Source organism: Strix uralensis, chromosome 29 (genome assembly GCF_047716275.1).
Source record: "Strix uralensis isolate ZFMK-TIS-50842 chromosome 29, bStrUra1, whole genome shotgun sequence".
Classification (NCBI taxonomy): domain Eukaryota; kingdom Metazoa; phylum Chordata; class Aves; order Strigiformes; family Strigidae; genus Strix; species Strix uralensis.
In genome coordinates, this window is record NC_134000.1 from 6,625,550 (window position 1) to 6,645,611 (window position 20,062).

At 39.0% G+C, this 20,062-nt stretch overlaps 1 protein-coding gene across 2 annotated transcripts in view; it reads right to left on the reverse strand.

The window, feature by feature from the left end:
- The window catches only part of PDHX (pyruvate dehydrogenase complex component X), a 67,393-nt gene that overhangs the window by 23,837 nt on the left and 23,494 nt on the right, over positions 1 to 20,062 (reverse strand). For both annotated transcript variants that reach the window (XM_074852574.1, XM_074852575.1), the window contains exons 4-7: positions 19,053 to 19,258; positions 11,922 to 12,020; positions 6,597 to 6,780; positions 4,881 to 5,028 (exon numbers count right to left, since the gene is read on the reverse strand). In XM_074852574.1, the coding sequence (XP_074708675.1) occupies positions 4,881 to 5,028; positions 6,597 to 6,780; positions 11,922 to 12,020; positions 19,053 to 19,258 (637 nt within the window). The remainder of the gene's footprint in view (positions 1 to 4,880; positions 5,029 to 6,596; positions 6,781 to 11,921; positions 12,021 to 19,052; positions 19,259 to 20,062) is intronic.

Consider the following 20,062-nt stretch of genomic DNA (forward strand, 5'->3'; position numbering starts at 1 on the left):
GCATTGGTACAAGTGCCTTATCAATGAAAGATCCACCCCCATCTATTTTCCAAGGTTCGGCCCCCAGTTCTTCTCTTTCAGGAACTGAAAAGGGATGTGACATCAGGACATGTATTCACAAAAGCACAAACTGCTTTATTACTGCTCATTGCTAGCTAGAAAAAAACCCCACCCCCTCCCTTTCTTCTCTTATTTGACATCAGTCCAAACTGAATCTTCTACCTCTAGGATGCTCAAATATATTTCAAGTTGCAGATACCCCAAAAGATCACCTGAAGCACTATGTGCACTCATCATTTCTGTATTTCTGAAAGAAAACCAACATGTCTTTTTTCAGATTTGCTTTAATCCATTTCAATTACCAGTAAAGCTGCAAATGAAGAACAAGGTTTATTTTTACAAATCATATTGATTGAAATACTGTGTTTCCAATTACGTATAAAAGAATAAGCTTAGTGTAAAAAAACCCCTATGAAATTTTAAATATACATGATACACATTTTTTCCAGGCTGTGATTTAAGGTTTCTGCAAGATGTTGCTTAGCTACTGCAATTTGACAGAATCACACCTCACGGGGACCACCCTCTAGAACAGACCTTGAAAACTGACTGTGGGACCCATCAAATTCACTCTCCTAACTCCAGAACTGCTTACATCGAGAGCCCTCCAAGCTGACATCTTTTCTTCCTTTAGTCTTATTTCCTCATTCTTATTTTCAAGACATGCAGCCTTCAGATATACAGCAATACACTGTAACAACTCGTATTTCCTCCCCTGTCAATCTTCCAAGCTCTTTTCCTTGTAATCTTGGATTATTAGGTTCTACATCCTTTCAGAAGCTTTGCTTAAACATAGTTCTACTTACTTACCTAGAAAACTTTAACTTAAAGAGGTCCTCTTACTTTTTCATGACTTTTCAAAGTCATTACTATATTTTACGTTGAAAGCAGTAACTGACTGATGATAACTAGTCTCAAAACTGGCATAAATACTGAAGGTAATTTAGATTTTTCCTTAGTATTAGTGTAACATGCAGCCTCTGAAAAAATTGTTATGGAAAAAGTAATGACTGAAATTGAATGAAGGTGCAATAATTAATGATTAACAGTGCTTCTCTTTCTACAGCCTAACAATCCTTGTGATTTGGGGTCAGTTTTCTCAGCTACTGTTCAGACCCCTCTAACTGGCTTGTACGAGTGTGAAGGTTATTTGTGGCCTGATTCTGTGAGTAGAAGTCTTTAGGTTTCAGACTCCAGTTAAACATGCAGTATTTCTTGAAACTGGACCTAATTTGTGCAGGCTAAAGAAAGTCACAGCAATGTCAGCAATAGGTGGCCCCAGCTTTCAGGCTCTTCTCTAAATGCTTCAATAAAGGAGAAGAAAGCACTCAGTTTCTCAATCAGTACAGCAATAAAAATGTAAATTAAAATTATCCTGCTATGCTATACTGAATGCAGAGTTGACGTGGCTCCAGAAAAACGATCATTTGAACCTGAACCTATAAGCTTTCAAACCATGATAGCAATGATAAAGCTTTAGAACAAAAGTTGGTGTCACGTGCCTTAGACCTATAAATATTCACTTTTCAATATTGTTGTAATGTCTACAACAGCTCACACTGTTAATTCTATTTCTACTACTTTGTGTAACACTGAGGTTACACATCTAAAAGCTGAACTATTGAGACTAAATGATTTAAATGATACCAGAAAAAAGTACTAATTGAACAACATCAAAAAGAAACTATGTGAGATTTTTTTATGTACCTTCCTCTTGTGTAGACACCTGTATTCTCCCACGAATGTCCTTACTCTTTAGAAAGCAACTTTGGTCTTTAAAAAAAAGTATTAGTAGGAAATTTAAAAAAAAAAACACCGTTTCTCCTCATTATAAAATAACAGGCCTTCTGAATTTTTTACCCAAGTAACAGACTTAGTACCAGGCTATGAGGTGTATGTGTGCATGTCTCCTTCAGCAAAAAGGACCTCACTACTTGCATATGCAGCCCGAATAGCATGGAAAATGAGATTTCATAAAATGGAATGAATGATGAAAATTAAATTTATGAAGTGGCAGAGATTAATCTGCATACCTGGAATAGTATCCAAACTTTGTGGGTATTGAAGAGTCAAGTTTTGTAAACACATAAATTATTCTTTCACCAGCATAATTAGCGAAACTTATCAAAAGTAATCAGTATTTTCCCAATTTAATTTGAAAAGGGATCTCTCCTCTAAAAGAATGAAAATTAATTTTAAAAGCCTAATTAGTTTGACTGCAACTGATAAAGTAGACATCAACAGATCTCAACTGATTTCCAGCAGATAAAACACAACAGATGTCATTTTAGGCAGAGATAAGATATTGTCAATTCAATAATAAAATAGTGCTAACCTCAGACACTAGAAATAAATGTTATTCTTTATGAAGAATATTCCACATTTTATGGAAACTTAAGACCAGAAGAATCACTTACAGATGTTACTGTCAATCATACTACATGATCTTGACTCATTTACCAAGTTCTGCCTTAAAATCAGATCGATTTCCTGAGAAGGCTGCTGTTCCAGGCCGGCTGCAGTCAAACCTCATTTCTCAGTGTATTAGAATTAGTCAGAGCTCCAGGGACGAGCAGTGAATTGAAGACAGGCATTGCCCCCACCTAGGCACGTCTCCCTTACTGTCAGCTACTGCTTCCTACTTTGCAACATCACCTCAATTGTGCTTGTATAACTTTGACAGGTCTGATGCCAAAATGTGTCAGTGGGTTGGGACAACTTAAAATAACTCAAGTTTTGGCATCAGAGGGAATGAAGATAGTACAGAGGCAGAAACATGCAGCATATGTTTTCAGCTGTTTAATCCAGCTTTTCTGCGAAGAAGAATATCTCAAAAAAACCTATAACCTCTGCAAGTAGCTTAGGAGGTAAGTGAAGATGGAAGATGTGACTGAAAAAGGACAGTGAATTCATTCATTATTTTTTTCCACATTGGTGACAGAGATATGACTTTGCTGAGAAAAATACATCTTACATTGCAACTGCTCAACAAATCTCTCTCTCATCTGATTCCATTACAGACCTTTAAATTCTTGTTCAAGATGTGTATTTAATGGAAAATATCCTTAAGAATGATGGAAAAAAGAATCATAACATTACAAAATTAATTTTTTCTCAGGCTTAACTATCTCTGCGTCAAAAGATCGAATTTTTAGAAAATCCTCTAACTTAAGGTGGGCCGCTGACGAGAAGGATGACCTAGATTAATACAAATCTAATCTACTCAGCTGTAAATCTGGCTTCAACAAATTAACATACAGATGTCAAAGCTTTATGAAAACATTTGTTTCCATATTTTTGACACTGGTATTTAGAAACTGATTGCACTGTGTGGGTGTCCTCTTAACAGAATATTAAACCAAATACCAAATTAAAAAAAAAAAAAAAAAAGGAAAAATGAAAATGCTAGTAACTGCAGGCAATTGCAAGAGCTGACATAATATAAAACAATGTTTTCCTAAAGTTTCCACAGGTTTTGGTTTAAGACCTTCATGAATTATGAAACTGAAGCCACTTCCTGTAGACAACATTAAAGTCAGTATATTGACCAAATATTTCTAAATATAATAGAATTTATTTACATTAAGAAGATTATGATGTTAAAGTAATAAAAACACTTTCACTCAGGTTTTTTTACACCAACTAAGTAGAAGTCTTTAAACAAAAAGACACCAAGCAAACAACACTTTTGATATTTTGCATGAAAATTAAGTACTTGCCTGAAGAATGTTCTATTGAAAAATCATCTTGTTTTTTTAAATGCATGTCATATATACTTTGTTGAACTGAGATTTTGGAAAGAAGATTCCAGTCTGCATAGTTAATTTTGAAATGATTAAAACATCCTGTTGCACAGTATCCTCAGCTGATTTTAGCAAAACCAAACAGTTTTAGCAAAAACAAAGCAATCTTTGATTATGACCTTAAACTTCAAGAACTTTCTCTAAATAAGTCACTTCAAGTGAATACAAGTTGAGACAAAAAGGGAAAAATTTAAATAAGACACAGTGGACACATGAAAACTGGCGTTTACACATATATACACACATTGAGATTTATAACTTTTAACCCAAAACTCAATGTACATTTTAAAATGATCCAGTTTTCTGTGGGACAGATTTCTATTCCAACAGCTTAACATAGCTTTAAACATATATACAAATTTCAGTAAGCCTCCTTCACATTAATACCATTACTTTGCCTTTGAGAGGAATTTACCATGCATTGGCTGACATGTGCTAAACCTTCTTTCCTCGCCATGGGTAAAGTCATTCTCACTCAGAATTTGAGAAGTTGCATTAGCTTTCCTTTTCCAGTAAATGCAACAAAGAGGCCAGCAAAACTAAATTTTAACATTGTACCAAGAAGGACAGAATTATAGAATCAACGAACACCAGGTTGGAAGGGACCCCAAGGATCATCTGGTCCAACCTTGCATATTTTAATTTGAAGCTTTCTGTATTACCTTTCACATGAATACTTTGAGACTGTAACCATCAAGAAGCTAAATATTGCTGCATCTGGATGGAAGGAAACAAAAACCTACTGGACAATGTGTAGTCCTGGGTTAAACTGCAGTTGTGTACAGAGTGTTTTGTTAGTTGGCAAAGTAACACCTGTCTTCTTATATCTTGGTGAATTGTCCAATTCAATAATCACAGGGAACTACATCTTGAGTCCAACATACAGAATACTGAAAAAGATTGTTTGACTGCATAGTGTTCTGCCTATACAAAAATCTACACTTCTGGGCAAGATTATGTAAACAAGATAAACTATGCATTAGTACCACGTTATAGTAAATCATTTTAATCACTAACCTTTGGCCAATTCTTTTCTTAATTTCAAAATAGCTTCAATGTCACAGTCAGCAGCAGCATATGCATGAGGTATAGTAGTTTTAGACTCTGTTAATCTCTTAGCAATAACTCTTCGGATGTTGCTAGCTGGGATTTCTGTGAATGTGCCCTGAAAGAAATCATATGCTGCATATTAATTATCAAGAGTGCAAACATACTTCCCCTTTGTTGAAACAGGACTCTAGCACTGATGTGTTATCATCAGTGACTCCTGCTCACTTCAAATATCCCCTAGATATCAAAAAGTGATACATTCCAACTACTTAAATTAATACAATAAAGACCATTGAGCGTTTTAGTGTATTCCACTTAACTTGGATCAACACAACAGGTTTTACAGAGTAAGGACAGTTTCACTTTACAGTATAGAACTAATCTTACTATTCTAGCAGACTGCTTAGTAAAAATATTTCAAATATTCAGGCATTAATTCTCAGAGTACATAAGCACTGTTCCATCTGCCGGAGCTGGCATATTGCTCAGGACATGCTTTGTTCCATTCAAATGATAATAGAATATTTACTCAGTAAGCTACTGCTTTTTCAGTTCCCTGAGTTGCTCCTTAAGAAAGGCTTTACTGTGCATCTTTTGTTGTTCTCTCTCCTTCCAGACATATTCAGTAATGTTTCAATGTAGAAGTTTTTCCAGCTTCTTCACAGAAGCGAGTCAACTTTCAAGGAATCTCTTAAAGTATCAGTGACTACAGAAAGCAAGGAAATAAGTGATTTTGTAAAACATTATTTTGTATACCTAACCTATAGTACCTATACTTCATACTGAGTAGTACTCAACACACAACAAATCGCAGTATGTGTATTATGGTGCAATCACAGAAAGATTTTTTTTCTGTAATGGAAAAATATCTAAGTTTGAGTTTTCTGTGTGCTATTTGCTTCTTTCTACAGTGCAAAAGAAAGCAGCACTTTCTGAATGTTATGAACTGTAACTACATTGTAAACTTCAGCCTGTAAAGATACTTCAAATTTAGTTCTAGACCACAAAGGTTTTCCCCTCCATTTTCCATAAAAGCTTTTCAATTTCTACTAATGTACATTTCAGCACGGGCATTTACTCTTAAAAAATAATTTCTGGTATATCTAATATTTCAAATTAACATAGAAACTGTATTTAGGTGCTAGAGTTTGCTCTTCAAAGCACCCACTAAGTTCTTTCCTTACTTGCTTCTTCACAACTCATCAGCGGACATTTACATATACTTATATTGCAGGAAAGCAAACAAATGTAGTACACTAAAATTAAATCAGGATTCAAGTTTATCTGAGTTTGGAAATACACGCTGACGTATTGATCCCGCAGGGATTGAGAGAAAGGTTGTATTGTTGATTTCCAAGCTAGTGGCATCTTCTTGTTTGGGGACTGAAACAAAACTGCTGTCTCTGACTTTCCCCTTTCCAAGGCTTGCAATGTCAATTTTTTCATGAGTTCAAATTGCAAGTTACATAAAGTAGTGTGCAGACCAGAGTTTCAAGAGCTCTGCAGTTTGAATTACAATGCTTTAGATTCACTCAACATACTGAGAACTGCACATGACCGGGCTTGGCATCTGGGTGGCCTTAGTTTCCTTTGTCTCTCCAGTTCTGGAAATCTCATATAGCTACTTAAGTGGCTATGGCAATATTTAATGTAGAAATGTTGAGAACTTAACAGAAGTATTACCAGTGCAGCAGGTTGTCCTGGTGTGGAAACTGGTGGAACTGCTGGCCTTGGATAAGCAGAAGTCACAGCTGCTGCTTGCGAAGCAGAAGGCACTGCAGTAGGCTGAGGAGGAGCTGGAGAAATCACAGGTTTCAATTCACTGGGCTTGCCCTTCTGCTTCTCTTGCAGAAGTTTGAGAGCATCCCTGGTGATTAAACACAGTGAAATACTGACCACAAAGAAACGATCTCAAAATTCCCAAAGTATTGCTATTCCATCACTTAATTAATTAGTCACTTCTGTGCATTTAAATTTCTGTTGTCAAACCAAACATTAAGAAGGTGATTATTATTAACTGATAGGAATTTTGTGTCTCTCTTGTCATATCTTTTTATCAAATTCTCATTAACTTCTGTGAATAAAAGGATCTGAATATGCAGTAACAGAAAACATTTGTGTTAGAGAAGTGTAACATTCATCATCACTAGTGAGTATACAAGGTAATTTGTGAATTGCACTAACAATTCTTCTAAATAAGATTTACAGTACACTTAGGCTACAGAGTCTCAAATATAAGCTGTTTCATGTGCTATATCTGTAATCATTTGAATTTAATGTAATTAATTAGTACTCACAGAAAATTGAGTAGTACATTTATCATTCCTTTCTCTGTACCTTTCTGACATAAATACGCACAAACAGGTGTAGATAGTATACAAGTTAATACTTTATAAGCAATTTGAAAGACAGCACAACACTAGAGAACCAAAGCCAAAAAGAGAGTAACATCTACCAGTCCCAGGTGTGGCTGAACCTCATCTACCCTATAAAGACCCTGGGAGAATATTTATACTGATACAGCTACCACCACAACACTTCCCTCTTGTGGGCACAGTATGACAGACATAAGTAAACTACCATCTTTAAGCTACAACACTACATCTACCGTAGGTGCATTGTGTTTATAAAGCAACATAGAAAAGGATTAGCACCTATGAGGCTAAACACAAGAGACTGCATTTCCACCACCACTTCCCTTCCCAGCTGCAAGGGATGTAAGCAAAACTTCTGGTTTGCAGTTGTAACTGCACCTATCCTAGCGACTTGTTAGAAGAGTTGTATCAGTCATAGATCTCCTTTTTTTATGCTCCAGATCTGATCACAAGTCTGTATCACACCCCCCAGGTAAATCTCTATCAGTTCATGAAGACGTCACCACAGCACGTACACGAAGGTTTACGTACACAGTTTTATTACATAAACTGGCAGAGGAAATTAAAAATAAATGTGAAAATCAGACTACTTAGAACCATACCATGGCTTTGAAACATAAGCCGTAAATACTAAACATCAAAGCTATCCAATTTCATTAGATTACTGCTTGAGTGAGAGTCTATTCTTGAGTGACAGTCAACAGTTTCTGTGTTATTTAATCTTTGCAGAAAGGACAAAATCTCAGAACATCATGCATTCTTAGTTCTTCCTAACAAAGTAGCACTCCAGAACCAAAAACTGAAAACTGAAAAGCTCTGTACGTTCTACAGAATGCCTTCTACTGACTGCTGACTTGCTTCAATTTAGCTTTAGCTTCAGTACCTACTTCAGCAAATGATATTAAAAATTAAAAAATGACTAAGGTCAGGACGTAAATTTGTCATTATTAAAGTTGTTCCTTCTTTTTCCAAATTAACATGTTAGCCAAAATTTCTTTTAAAAATAAGTGTTTAGTATTTAACATAACTGCTATATTGGGGAAAAAAAATTAATTTCATTGAACAAAAATTATCCCATCATTACAATTTAAGACAAAAAAAGTAACTGCATGATATAATGTAACTTTCCTAGTTAACATACTAGAAGCTATCAAAAATTACTTAACTGTTTTAACTTGGCAGGCATAAGACAGACCATCTGCTCATTATATTCCATAATACATAAAATAAAGCTTTTATAGCTTCTCATAAATTTTTTAGAGTTAAGGAAATGCTTTAAAATTACTTCCATACATTATGCAAATGACAAAAACCAGATGGTCCTACCTATCATAGTCACGTCAAAATGCTTTAATAATTTTGGTGGCTTTCAGTGTGTTAACTGAAAAATGCATTGCCCAAATTTAGTTTATTTTTAGATTAGAAGATTCACTCAGGGGTTTTTGAAACTCATGTATGATATGAGATATAAATATATAAAAAAATACATATATAGAAATCATCTTTCATATGTATTCATATTTTACATATTATATATTCAATACATACATATAAAAATAATTTCACCACCACCAATTCCACATGATTTAACTGAATAAGAAAAATATATACATCAATGTTATGACTGTCATGGGTGCAAGACTGCGAGCCTGCGTACGAGTAGAGTTGGAGGAACCACCAAAGCAAATCAAATTAAACCGATTTCAGTACAAGTCAGGCAAATATTTTATCAGAACTGGAAAAGGACACATCTAACTACTCTATCAGCCTCCATCAACACAGGATAGTAATGGAGAAAGATGAGAGAGAGAGAGGTAACAAACATGAAAGAGAGCTGTCTGCTAAGCAGAAAGGATACCAGAGCTTGGTAAACATTTGTTAAACAGAAATATGCCTTACCAAACTGTTATTATTATGCAGACTCTGGCAACTCTGTTACACTTGAGATTTCCACTACTACAGAAGCGTGTAGTCTTTCCACTTTGTGTTAGCCAAAACTCAAAGAATGGTGAAAGAAAACTATTTTGTGCTCAAAATATACTTTGAAACACACAAGTCAGGGACTATACACACACCTAAAAGTCACCAAGTGGTGCAACAGGAGATGCACGGATTGACACTAGCTTCCCTCTGGTGGCAGTTACTGTTACTAAATTGTCCCAATCCCCTTTCATCTGAATATCCAATTACTCAATTCATAGAAGATGTCATGGAGGAAGGAAAAAGGTGAGCAGAGAATGTTACACATCAGAAACTTCTAGGTCTCAGACTTACTGCACTATCAACATTATAGGAACAACTCATTGCTCCATAATGGCAGCTGACAAATTGCATGCAGCACAGATCCCACTGTAAATCTGTGCTCAAGACATGCACATGAAATTACTCTCTGGAAAACTACATGTGTGCCTGTGCCTTATTTGCAAGCTGAAAATGCAAATGCCTCAGCAGCTCTGAGATCCCAAATCACACTTAGTGACAGCTGGTAGGAAGGTACAGCTGGGAGGAACATGGCCTCAGAAAACCAGTTATTATTGGTAACTACCCCCCCCCACCTTTTTAAGGTTGCATTTATAAATCCCTAGATCACTAGTAAATAGGATGAGAAAGGGCAGAAGTAGTCTGAAACAACCAACAATTTTAACATTGCTCTTCCAAACACAGTGTCTGAGCTGATGAATAGGAACATGGTGCAATCTTTGACGGAAGTTGGGAGTTACTCGGTACTGACACATCAATTTGCTAGTGTATTTCTGAAGAAAGCAGAGGATATTGCTGAAAGATAAAAAAAAGTTGCCATTCCATAAAACAAAAACAAGCACGAAGATGACAACAGTAATTAAGCCTTGCACAGATATGTAAGAGAAATGAAGTATCAGCCTACTAAGGGAGCAGATTATGACAGGAAACCATTAAGTGAAAGCTCCTATTGCTGTTAAAAGTGAACTGAATTTAAAGATAGAAGGTTGGGGGGAAAGAATCTTGCTTGCTTACGTAACTCACTATCTTTCTTTGTTTCTTGTAATCTAGTGAGTGTGAGCCCTGTTCAATAAGGAAATTCAGAGTTTAGAAGTGAAAAGTGAACTTGCAACACCCCCTCAAAGAATCAATCACTAGTCTACTTGGAAAAGAGACCATGAGTCACTCTGCTATAAAGCATGGCATGAATTTTAACAGTAATCTCGAGTTAGGAAAAGAAATATTTCCCTGAATATCTGTAGCAGCTCTCTATAAAAATCTACGAACATTTAATTTCCAACTGAATATAATAGCAGAGCCTGTAGGCATCTGCAAGATTAACACCATTTCAGAAGAATGGTTAAAAAAACCCCAGACAGTCTGTATCTTAAAATGATATTTAAAAGTTGAATCTTTTATATGGAAGAAAGCAGTTTTGAAAAAAGAAGGTTTTGTCAGGTAATTCTCATAGCTACAGAAAAGTCTTTGCTACATCTCCGTGACAACTAGTGAATGTTAATTAGGTAGCTAAAAGTCCTAGAGGGTTTCCACCTGCCATAGCCTAGTAGCACACCATAAAATACCATTACACGTACATAATTAAGAAAAAACTATCTCTGACAATTTGCTGTTACATAGGATATTATATCTATTCAGCTCCATAATTTATCTCAACTCAGCCAAAGACCATATGAAAAAGACTTTTGAAAAAACAGCAGGCTTCCACTGTCTGCTTCTCTGGGTTCAACTCCAAGTTATGCTGACCTGGTTGTCTTTGAATGGAACTAAAATTACAGCAGCTAACAAGGTCTGTGTAGGTGAATGATGGCATTTGTCAAAAGGAATAATTTAATTGAGAACAAAAATAAGTACTTCTGTCAAAATCCTCACCTCCACTTACACACACACTAATGTGTAGATAATGCACCATTTCAAGGCTAAGGGCTCTGGATCTACCACAACACATTTTTGTACACGGGTTCCTCCTTCCAAGGCTTAAGTGCCAATTATTACATCAGAATACTCAAAAAGTATAGGAAAATACTAGAAGCCTGATCATAACAAACCACAGGTTTGTAAACAAACGTTCTTTAAATCAAAGACAGGGAAAAAAACAAATATGGGAGAAAAACAGAACTCTGGATTTCTTACCACTACACTTCATTGCTCTCCCCAGCCTAATAAAAAAATGGAACAAATTAAATCCTGAGAGACTTCGTAACTGAACTTCAGTGAAAGAAGCAAAAGATCTGAACTCCCCAGAGAAGGAGTTGAAGAAAACAGGCCACTGGTATTTTATTTTGGCACTGAATAGATTTCTGAGTAGCAAAATTCTTGAGATCTACAATGGTAGCTAACAGTGGTGCCTAGGAGTTGATAGCCACCATTAGGCTGAGCTGCAGGAAATGTGACAGCAGTACCATGCAGCTCAGATAGCATATAAAAAAAAAAAAAAATTTTAATTAAAGGCTTCTTACAATATTTCCTGACCTCTTCTCCATATCTTCTCAACAGGTTTTTCAAATTTAACAAAGCCATTTCCCCCCCCAAAAAAACTAGAACAAAAAGTTGGCTTTTTAAATAAATGGACTTGTCAAGTTCACGGAGATTGCTCTAGATTCAAAGGGAGAAATAAGGAATACGAGGTTCTAGCTTTACTGAAATATATACAGACTCTTTAGTGAAGATTCCTCGAGGTCCAGAAGGTGTAACATTGCTTGGATCTAGTCCATGTGTCTCCAGAATGTTGCGAGCTGCAGGACTTAAGCGAACCCTAAAGAAATGAGAAGAAAAATAAACTATTTAATAAGATTAACTTATTTCATTTAATGTATATCAAGAGAAACTACACAATATATGCTCTATTTCAGAAGCAACAGCTAGGGAAGAAAACAGAGTTCTGTACTGTCTTAGTTCAACCCCAGTCGGCAACTAAGCATCATGCAGCTGCTCGCTGTCTCCTCCCCCTGCTAGGATGGGGGGCAGAACTGAAAAAAGTAAAACTCATGGGCTGAAATAAGAACAGTTTAATAACTGAAATATAATAATAGTAATGGACAGGAAGATAACAAAACCAGAAGTAATACCCAAGAAAGACAAGTGATGCACAATGCAAAATTGTGCATCCAAAACACAGCCCTGTACCAGCTACTAGGAAGATACCACTCCATCCCAGCCAAAACCAGAACAACACCCACTCCTTACTCTATACCATTCATGCCATGCCCAGGTCCCATCTTCCAAAACATTCCAATTAATCACCACCACCTTTCCTGTCTCTTGACATACATACACATAGGTCATTCTTTTTCTGGGTCACCTGATAGAGAGAGCTTACAATCAGACTGTAATTTGGAACGTACGTTCTCCAAAAACCCACAATGCCTAAGAAAGCTTGTGTTTCCTTTTTATTAGTTGGTGGAGACATAGCTGCTATTTCGTTGATCACACCCACTGGGTTCTGACAATGCCCATCTTGCCTTTTTATTCCTACAAACTGGATCTCCTGAGCAGGTCCCTTGACCTTATTTTGGTTTATGGCAAAATCGGCTTTCAGAAGGATTTGGATTATTTTCTTCCCTTTCTCAAAAACTTCTTCTGCTGTGCTGCCACCCATACAATGATGTCACCAATGTCCTGCAGGTGTTCTGGAGCTTCACCCGGTACCACTGCAGTGTGGATCAGTCCATGGCAAATGGTGGGGCTGTGTTTCTGCCCCTGGGGCAGTTGATTCCAAGTGTACTGGACAACCCTCCAAGTGAAAGCAAACCGTGGCCTGCACTCTGCTGCCAAAGGGATGGAGAAAAACACATCAGCAATACCAGCTGTGGCATACTACATGGCTGCCTTTGGCTCCAATTCATATTGAAGCTCTAGCACGTCTGTCACAGCAGCACTCAGCGGTGACGCGATTTCATTCAGGCCATGATAGTCTACTGTTAGTCTCTGCTCCCCATTAGACTTTCACACTGGCTCTATTGGGCTGTTAAAGGGTGAGCAAGCCCTGCTCATCACCCCTTGACTCTCCAGTCGACGAATCAGCTTATGGATGGGAATCTGGGAAGTCTCAGTTGGTGAGGTACTGCCACTGGTGCACTGTTGTAGTAGCAATTGGCACCTGTTGTTCTTCAACCTGCAGCAATCCCACAGCAGAAGGGTCTTTTGAGAGACCTGACACTGTTGACAGCTCTTTGATTTCCTCCACCTCCAAGGCAGCTATACCAAAAGCCCACCAGTACCCTTTTTGGGTCCTTAAAATACCCTCTCCTGAGATAGTCTATGCCAAAGATGCACGGAGCCTCTGGGCCAGTCACAATGGGGTGTTTACGCCACTCATTCCCAGTTAGGCTTCTTTCAGCCTCCAATACAGTTAGCTGTTGGAATCCCCCTGACACTCCAGAAATACAGGTGAGTTCTGCCCCTTTATAACTTGATGCTGTTGTTGTACACTGCATCAGTGTCCATCAGAGCCTGTGGGTCTGATATGCCAGGCCACTGAATCCACACAGTCCAATAAATCCAGTTGTCCCTCTCCTCCATCTGGCTGGAAGCAGGGCCCCTCTAGTCCTGGTCATAGGAATTGTTACTCACTTCTTGTAAAAATGGATTAGAATTCCTTTCCATGGGATCAGGAGTAAGATCAGCCCTTCCACTCTATCTGGGGAACTGCCCACTGGAGACCAGAGCAGCAATTTTCCTGGAAGAACACCCATTTGTGGTTGTTTTTCCCTGCAATTCACATACCCATGCCTCTAGGGTTGAGGTGGATTTTCCATCCCACTTCCTCATGTCCTGCAGGTAGAACCAGAGGGTACCCCATGATGTGTATGTACCCTCTATATCCTCTCTCTTGAGCAGAGTAACGCTTGCTCTTAATAGCCGAGATCCTGGTCTGTACAGGTGGGAAGTAGGACCTATCCTCTTTCCACTGCTGGAACTCCTGGAACAGATTTTCACACTTTTCAGTTTTTCCACAGCCAAGACGCAGTCCCGCAGAGAGATTTTCTTTGCATTCCCAGAGTTGGCAAGCCACATCACCCACCATCAGCACCTCTTCATCTCTCCATTTCATGACTGACAATGACTTGGCGTATGACGATGGTGTGCTCTGTATAACTTTCTACTGGTCTGGATCTGTGGATAACTGTGTTGTCCCAGTCATAACAAATCATCTCTAACATGGCTAATTCCCTCAGGTACTAGATACCTCTCTCCATGGTCGTCCACTTCCTTGGGTGACACATAACATCTTCCTTGAAAGGACACCTTTCCTTCGCACTTGACAGGAGTCGCCTCAAGAGGCTGAGGACTTATGTCTCTTCCAATGACCTTGTCAATGGCCCCTTCCCTAGAAAGTGAGCCCAGCTGACTGGCTTCCCTACCCTCTAATTCCAGGCTACTAGCCCCATTATCCCAGCACTGGAGCAGCCAGGTGATAATGTGCTCACTTGACCACAGCTGAAATCTTTTCACATACCCCACAGCTCACTCAGGGATAGGGATCAGGCGATTACCTCTTCTTCTGCCTCCTCCTCCTGTTCCTGTGATGGTCCTGCTTCACCCTCCTTTACTAAACGAGATGACTTTCATGTCCATTTCTTATTGTGCATAGGGACAACCGACACTGCCACTGGTTGGTTCTCTGGTTCAGCTGCAGTGCCTGTCATGGGGGTTGGAGTAGCCACAGTGCCTGTTGCTTTGTCGTCAGATCTAGAGAACTTCTCTTCCCCTTGAGGGTACTGAATTGTTTTGGACAAGGCTTGATAGGCATGGGCCAGGCCCCAGCACATTGCAGTGATTTGCATCTCTGGAACTGCCAGGGTGACAGCATACTTTTTCCAAATATTTTACTAGTTTTTCCAGATTCTGCACTTTTCCTGCGTAAAGTTCCAAATCACCGGAGGTGCCCACTGTCCTAGGTACTTGCTCATGCGATCCCACACACCCTGTCACTCATAATTATCTGGCCTCAGGGCAGATCTCTTAACCTTAAACAAGACCTGGAACACATTCAAGAGACACAGCAATAGGAACATGCTAGTTTGAACATCCCAAGGATATTAAAAATCCTCAAGAGCTATTGTGATTACCCTGGAGGAGAAGGGGAATACGAAGAAACAGCACAACATGGAGCATATACTGTGAGTATGGTATTACATAACGCGACTTCAGGAACAAGCACACCAAGTTTGAGAGCAAATAAATAAACATTGTGACCAGCGACTATTGAACCAATATAATGAATGCTTATAACAAATCTGTTCTAACGCATCCCAGTCACATTGGTTGTTATCTCAACCCGTCATGCCCCATGTTGGGCACCAAAAAGGACTGTTGTGGTTTAATCCCAACTGGCAACTAAGCATCACACACCTGCTTGCTCAATCCTCCCTGTCCCTGGTGGGATGGGGAAGAGAACTGAAAAAAGTAGATCTCATGGGTTGATATAAAGAACAGTTTAATAACTGAGGTAAAATATAATAATGAAAAGGAAGATAGATAACAAAAAGAGAGAGACATGAACCCCAAGAAAAGACAAGTGATGCACAATGTGATTGCTCACCACCTGCTGACCAATGCTCAGCCATTCCCCGAGCAGTGATCCCCCCCCCCAGCCATCTCCCCCCAGTTTATACACTGAGCGTAACACCCTATGGTATGAAATACCCCTTTGGCTAGTTCAGGGCAGCTTTCCTGGCTGTGCCCTCTCAAGCTTCTTGTGCACCTCCCCACTGGCAGAGCATGGGAAACTGAGTAGTCCTTGACTTAGGATAAGCACTACTTAGCAACAACTAAAACATCAGTGTGAGATCAACATTATTCTCATACGACTTCCAAAACACAGCACTGTACCAGCTACTAGGAAGAAAATGAACTCTACCTCAGCCAAAACCAGGACATGTACAAAGGTGAGTAACACTGAAGTCAGACTGTGCCCCTTCATCAAGCTTTACTGCAAGGTTGAATTTAAAAACACAGCAATGACCTTAAAGGGATCAAAATGAAGAGAGGAAAACTCATCTCCAAACTTCCCTTTTACAGCAGCGATGCAATATACTTGTGGACTCTTCCAGAAAAGGGTCATTACTGAAGAACCAAATACTTTTTTTAAGACCAGCTTGTTGTAGTAATATTAAAAAACGGGGTTTAGGAGCGCAGACAAGAGGTTTGTTCATCTCTATTATTTGTTTAGCTAGCTGTAATTGCATCATTTACGCAGCTTTATTCTAATTATAACACTATCTTCACCCTAGCTTCAATTTTATTTTATAGAATTGATTTAATGAAATGGCAACTTTTTCAGAAAGCAAAAGCCAAATAGATGTAGTTGCATAATTCAGTATGTGCTTTAGAAGACTAAATACTAAGCCCTCCCACACTCAAACATTTTAATCAGCATATACCTAAGATATACTATAACACTAGTAAACCTGTACCTGCCATCTTGGCCTAGATGGGGTACGCCCAGTAGTAACATTTCTGCTTGGAAACAGAAGCAGTGATCAACTACAAAGCACAGGACATAGCTACAGAGCACCCAGTGCACCTTAGCATGATTTGCTTTCCAAAATGAGGAAAAACACAACATGTAGAAAAGTGATTGGAGAATTCTTAGATACAAAAGCAGCAACACTTTCATAAAAGAATACTTGGTTTCAAGTCTTTCCACAAAATCTCCAGTTTGTTATTTCCTAAAGGAGACTGTATTTGCACCACATCGAGTTTTAAGAACTATCCATAAGCCCTTGACAAAAAACTGATGTCATCAATGATCACTTGATTCCAAAGAAGCTGATACATCTCTAATTAACAGCTGCAGTGAAAGAGATGCACTTCTGATGTTCTTTGGTACCAAAATGCAAGACTTAATCCTTTCAAGCCTTTACTTGGATCATCCCCCTACCACAGGTAAGGTTTGGGCAATGACCTCAATTAGTCATCTTCCACTTGCATGAGAAGAGCCTAAATGCTGACAGCAAAAGTAAACATAGCAAACCAGACAGAAAAGTAAACAGCCTTGGGAAAAAAACCCAAACCAAACCAGAAAACCAAAAAAACCCCACTGTGTTGGTTTTGTGTGTGGCAGGGTTTTGGCAGCAAGGGAGGGAGCTACAGTGGTGACCCCTGTGAGAAGCTTCTTGAAGCTCCCCCGGCTCCAAGTCAGACCTGCCTCTGCGCCAAGGCTGAGCCAATTACTGACTATGGCTGCACCTCTGCGATAATGTATTTAAGACAAGGAACCTGGGAGACACCTCTGCGAACACCAAGGTCAGTGGAAGAAAGGAGGAGGAAGGCGGAGGTGCGCCAGAGCAGAGACTCCCCTGCAGCCCATGGTGGGAGGGCAGGCTGTGCCCTGCACCCGTGGAGGTGATGGGGGGAGCAGATGCCCTCCTGCAATCTGTGGAGGACCCCACGCTGGAGCAGGGGCTGTGCCCGGAGGAGGCTGGGACTCTGAGGGAAGCCCACACTGGGGCAGTCCATTGCTGGGAGGATTGTGACCCATGGAAGGGGCCCACGCTGGAGCAGTCTGGGAAGAGCTGCAGCCCGTGGGAAGGACTCATGTTGGAGAAAGTTTGTGGAGGACTGCCTCCTGTGAAAGGGACCCCACCCTGGAGCAGGGGAAGAGCACGAGGAATTCTCCCCCTGAGGAAGAAGGAGCAGCAGAGACAACAGGTGATGAACTGACTGCAACCCCCATTCCCTGCCCCACTGTGCCACCCGGGTGGAGGAGGGAGAGAAACCGGGAGTAAAGGTGAGCCTGGGAAGAAGGAATGGGTGGGGGAAAGGTGTTTTTAATATGTGGTTGTATTTCTCACTGTCTTACTCTGTTTGATTGGTAAATTAAGTAGTGGTGGTGTTCAAATTAAAGTGATATTCTTTTTCTTCCCCTAAGGAGTCTGTCTTTTGCTCGTGACCATAATTCGTGAGTCATCCCTCCCTGTCCTTGTCTCAATTCCCGAGTCTTTTGTTGTATTTTCTCCTCCCCATCCCTGAGGGGGAACAGCTGCCTGGAGCTCAGTTGCCCTCTGGGCTCAAATCAGACAAACCCCAAAACAACCAAAACCAAACAGTTTGCATAGCACATGATACCAAAATTAGTTTTCTATTCTTTTCTTTAATAGGCTGTAATTTTACAGCTTTTGTGTTATCACAATTCACTCCAAATAAGGAGTGATACCTCCAAATAAGGTACATCCTGTGACACAAACCAGTGATTTACAGATTACTATTACCTAACTAACACTTTGGGGTTAATTTACTCACCCCCTAAGATGTTTGCAATGCTTAGAGCACCCTAACAGATCAAAACAAAGCAAAGAGCATGTAAACCCACAGTTCTGAGTTTTTTGCACTTCACTGTTATGAAAATAAAATTTAAAAATTTCTAATATCAAACACGCAAGAGCTTGGAAGAGTTTTGGAGTGTGCCATTTGTTTGTTTATTTTTTCTCCTAAAAAAGAAATAGAAAACAAGTTATAGGTAAACTGAGTATCTGATGCATCAGCATTAGTGTCCATCATATATAAACACAACTTCTTCCTAATCTAAGCTTAGAATCCCTCACAAAGCAATTGTATGTTAGAAGAAAAGCACATCCATAGAAGGTGTTCTAATAAAACTATGTTTTTCAAATTGCTTACAAGCAAAGAAATATTCTGGGCAGGCAAACTTTATTACCTCACACATACTAAAACACTCTCTTAAATTAACAGATTAATAGTAGGTAAAAATAGACACGATTCTTCTTGGTTCAGCTGTACTGAACTAACTGAGTTCTGTTTCCTACCAAACATAAAAACTTACTGCAATTTTCCAGGTTGATGTTCCAGTTTAGGAGGGGCTGAAACTGAAGGACCTGCAGGAGTTGAGGTAAGCACAGGTGCTGGTGGAGCCAGAGAGGATGGATCACTACCATCAGCTGGTATTTCAACTTGCTTCCAGTCCTGTCCTTCCTCTACCAGCAGAGCTATTAGTGAGCCCAAGAGTACATTTTTGCTTCCTTCTTCCATCTAAATTTAAGGCAATGAGAACATTAAGTTACATATTGTACTGTCTGGACTAATATGACTAAAGATGGTAGATGTGAAAATTTCAGGCATATTAATGACACTTCATCAAGAAAATATATCCCATTTTATTCCTACCATTAATAAGAGGACTCATGACTGAAATTAATTACAGTTGCTATTATAAGGCAAGGAATATTAACTTATGCCCCAAAATCCCATACATCAAAGTTAGCATTCAAAAATCAAAGTAAGCAAGTTACAGACTACTGGGTACCTCCAAGGATAAAGTCACATTAGCTACTGAAAACAAATATGGATGCCTAATCTTTGCGAACAGAGGCTGAAAATTTTGCGGGACACGTTGAGCAGTTGTACTTTGAGGTATCTACCCTGTTACTTTTTAAAACCCAAGCTTGTAAATTCAGAAGCTAAGGAAACAGAAAGAGACTGAAACTCTGCAACAACAACAGCGCCCCATTACTTCTTTTTGAAAAAGATAACACTTGCTTTCCACTAACTTCCACCTCTGAGTTTGTCTATTTTAACATAACAAGTCTGTCCACCAAGCAAGCGACAGCACTTACGTGCTATGTAAAACACTGTTTCAAAGAACATGTGAACAGAAGTCTTATAGAAAGATAAATCTAATCTGATCTAATTATAACCTAAGTAGTTTGCATAAGGTTGATCTATTCCAGGTGTTCCTTTTAAACCAAAAAGATATCCGTATCATAGAGAAACACCTCTTTGAAGCTTTGGCAGATAAAGGCATGGCAGTCATGTTAACGTCGTGACTAATGAAGG